This window comes from Tupaia chinensis, unplaced genomic scaffold, assembly GCF_000334495.1.
Source record: "Tupaia chinensis unplaced genomic scaffold, TupChi_1.0 Scaffold147608_1, whole genome shotgun sequence".
Lineage (NCBI taxonomy): Eukaryota > Metazoa > Chordata > Mammalia > Scandentia > Tupaiidae > Tupaia > Tupaia belangeri.
The window spans coordinates 768,082-772,109 of NW_006207460.1; the positions used below are offsets into that span (position 1 = coordinate 768,082).

At 42.7% G+C, this 4,028-nt stretch overlaps 1 protein-coding gene across 2 annotated transcripts in view; it reads right to left on the minus strand.

The window, feature by feature from the left end:
* ETF1 (eukaryotic translation termination factor 1) overlaps positions 1-4,028 on the minus strand; it is a 43,059-nt gene that overhangs the window by 2,966 nt on the left and 36,065 nt on the right. For both annotated transcript variants that reach the window (XM_006169909.2, XM_014584777.2), the window contains exons 6-8: positions 3,154-3,283; positions 2,073-2,228; positions 1,621-1,685 (exon numbers count right to left, since the gene is read on the minus strand). In XM_006169909.2, coding sequence (XP_006169971.1) covers positions 1,621-1,685; positions 2,073-2,228; positions 3,154-3,283 — 351 coding nt within the window. The remainder of the gene's footprint in view (positions 1-1,620; positions 1,686-2,072; positions 2,229-3,153; positions 3,284-4,028) is intronic.

The following is a 4,028-nucleotide window of genomic DNA, read 5'->3' on the forward strand; positions in this document are numbered from 1 at the left end:
TGTGTTTTAAACATATAATGCCTGCTGATGACTTTAGAAACGAGACTGCTGTGGTGTCTCTAGGCAGCACTCATTCAGCAGCCTTGGAGACATGTCAGAACTGCTTTTGGGTGTGTCCTCATAAAGAACAAAGTTCTCCAACTCAGAATTTGAGGAGGCTACCAACAGGCGGCATGGTGGTTAAGGGAGCTAGACTCCCACGTGGTTGACTGTGGTTCCAGTCCCGGACCTGGCAACTTGCTTCCTCACTTTTTCTCTCACTTGTTCACTCTCTTGTTCTCTCACTCTGTCCCTCTCTGGTCAAAGTAAAATAAATAAATAAAGTTTAAAAATCCCTCAAACACACACACACACACACAGTGATGCATTTAAATCAAATCCAGAGAGGTTACTGTAGTGAAAGAATTGATAAGTGAAAAAAGTAGCATAAGCTTCAAAATAGGCACTATCCAAATTAAATCTTCCTCTCTGTATTATTTCAAGGAAAATGAGAATGTTTTTCTGATCACTTAACTACTTTAAAAAAGGAGGGGTGGGGTACCAAGCAGGTGGGGTGGTGATGAAGGCGCTGGACGCTCACATGGCCAGCTATGGTTTGAGTCCAGGACCTGGTGGCTTGAAAATCCTGCTGGGCGAGGAGACCAGCAGTTAGCGTAATGGTTATGTCGCTGGACTCCCGTGTAGTCGACCGCGGTTTGAGTCCTGGACTAGGCTTAAAACTCACGCCGGGCACGTGTGTGTGCGTGCCCAAGATCCCGAGAGGAGAAGGGATTGCAGTGTGACCATGCCCCCTGGGGTGTGATTTCTCGCTTTCTGTCTCTCTGTCTGGCGAGCGCACACGCCCTATAGTGAAAATCTCTCTCAAAAAAAAAAAAAAGAAAAGAAAAGAAAATCATGCTGGGTGTGTGCACATGTATGCCCAAAATCTGGAGAGGAAAATGGAAAAGGGATTGTGGCATGGCCATGCCCCATGGTGGGTGATTTCTTACTTTTCCTCTCTTTCACCAGAGAGGCAAAAACAAACAAACCTCCCACCCCAAAAGGCTGTCTTGGTGGCCTGGTGGTTAAAGGAACTGGATCCCACATGGCTGATTGTGCAGTTTAAACTCCAGGCCTTGCTGGGGCCAGCAGGTGGTGTGGTGGTGAAGGTGTTGGATTTTCATGGTGATCATGGTTCGAGTTCCAGACTGGCAGCTTGCTTTGTCATTTTCCTTCCCCCTCTCACTCAGTATGAGCACACATACCCCATAGCAAACAAAAAAAAAAAGATAAATAAAATAAATAAAAAACATTTATTAAATTCCAGCCCTAGCATCCTGAAAAACACACCAGCACATGGCCCCTAATCCAGATAGGATGGAGAAATGGAGAAAGAGTGGCTTGACCATGTCCTACTGGGGGGTAGGGATGTGTGTGCTTTCTCCCCGTCCCCCGCTCTCTGGCTATTGCACATGCTCTCTAGCAAAATCATGCCTTGGCTTCTTTCCGTGGAATCAGACTGCTATGTAGCTGACTGGAGCTGACCCCTTCTCTGGTCCCCTAACACTAGTATGAGGTTTCCTAACCCATGGACTTATGCTTCCTTGCAAGTCATCCTGAACAAAGAGAACAATCACATACCTCTTTGTCTGTGAAATGAGATTTATCTTTCTCTTGTTCTGGAGTTAGATAGAGAATTTTCTCCTCTGCAGTATTAAGGGAAAAAAAATGTGTTAACCCGTTTCTCCTATACTAACAGGTACAAACCCCAGGGGAGTAGTTTAGCTTAGATAACGCTCCTAGACTCATCCCATTAACCTTCCTTAAGCGTGGTATCAGCACATGCTGACTGTCTATCAGGCACACTGTTCCCACCGTAAGTCAACAGCAAAGACATGCAAAACAATCCTGGCCTTCAGCCAGTTTATCCATTTTTGGTGGACATTAAACAGTTGAAACAGAACAATCTATATAGGTATTTGCTATAGACCAAAGGAGTGAATCTGCCTTCTGATTGCTCTTAAAATTATCCATCCCTCCCAAATCTCCACTCCAGGCTTCCTGAATGCAACTTTATTTTCTAATTTTCATACCTTCTGTGCCTTGGCAATGAAGAACATATCTCATTATATCCAGATTTTCATAGACTATTAGAATCTCTACAGCTCCCATTTCCAAAGCCTTTAGTGTATCTTCAACACCAAAACAGTATTTGCCTGTGTCCTGGCTGATTTCATCAAAGTATCGTCCTGTTATTAGAGACAGATCAACAGGACACATATTAAAGCTTTCTTGTAGATACAAACACATCGGACCTAATAACTAAAGCTTAAAAGTAAGGGGTCAGCAGGTGGCATAGTCATTGGGGCACTGGACTTCCAAATAGTATGGTTTGGGTCCCAAACCTGGTGACTTGAAAAATCATGCTTGGCACGTGTGCCTGTATGCCCAAAATCCTGAGAGGAGGAGGAACTGTGGCATGACTACCTTACCTGGGGGGTGATTTCTCACTTTCTCTCTCACTGTCCCTGTCTCTCTCTGGCAAGGCTACATGCTCTATGTAAAAATCTAAAAATTAACTTAGAAAAGATTCTAGCAGTCAGGTAGTGGTGCAGTGGTAATGCAATGAACCCACATGGAGAAGGTCTTGGGTTCACATCCTAGGATCTCCTTGAGCATGTTGGCCGAGCACATAAATGTGTGTCCCTGATCTAGGGTGGCTGGAACTGAGGGTGGATCTTGACAGAGAGACCCTGTTGGGGAAGTAGGGAGCAAGTGTGCCTGTTTGTCTCTGATGGAAGAAATAAACTAGAAAACAAAACAAAACAAAACAAAACAAAACAACATAGAGATCCCGAGACCAGTCACAGTGGCACAACAGGAATGCAATATCCTCCACAATGCTGAGGCCAGATGGGAAGGTTCCAGTGTTGTGTCACGATGTCTCCCTATGCACGGAAGGCACATGTTGCAGTGGCTATGAACACGGCTACCTGAGGCAAAGGTTGAATCACCCACTAGATGAGTGTCTCTTTGTATGATGGAAGAAATAAACTTAAAAAAAAAAAAAAAAAAAAAAAAAACCTTTCTCTTTTACCTTTTCAATGTCTTGTCTTACTATTATGTAAACACACACATTTCACAGAATAAGGAATTACTGCATTTCAATAATACCTATTAATTTCTTCTCTTGAATAAATTTCACGTTGGAGAGAACTTCAGTAGATAACTCGATTGCTTGGTTGAATCCATTTTCACCACCATATGATATATCAACTAATTTTAAAACTTTTGATTGCAATCTCTGTATAATTAAAAAAATACATGATTAGTTCTTCAAAATACCTTTGGCAAGACCTACTATCTCTCTCTGTAAAAAGAATTATCTATTTATTGAGTTCAACTTGTTGTTGCTTTTGTTATTATTATTATCATTTTAAAATTTGATCAGAGAGATAGGAATATACGGGGAAAGTGAGAAAACAAGCTGCCAGATCTGGGACTCGAACAGCAATTGGCCATGTGGGAGTCCAGCACCCTAACCACTATGTCACCTGCTGGCCTAAGTTAAGAACCATTATTTCTTAATGCACACAGAGATCAGTACCATGATCTTTGAAGTCTAAATATGTGGAAGAGGCTCAATTTATTCAGAATTGCCCATGTAGTGCAACATTACCATGATAAATCTCCCCAGGCAATCACATCATATATTCTACAGGACCCACTACAGGATAACTAATTAAATGCAAATAAATTTGAGTTTCTGGCAGGGACCAACAGATGGTGTAGCAGTTATATCACTGGACTCTCACATGGCTGACTGTGGTTCAAGTCCTGAACCTGGCAGCTTGAAAATTACACCAGGTGAAAGTGCATGCATACCCAAAAACCTGAGAAGAATGGAGAAGGGATTGCAGCATGGCCATCTGTCCTGGGGAGGTAAGGGGGGATGATTTCTTACTTTCCCTCACACTATCTCTGTCTCTCTCTCTCTCTGGTGAGTGCATCATGTGCCCTAAGGCAAAAACCTCTAAAAATTATTAAAA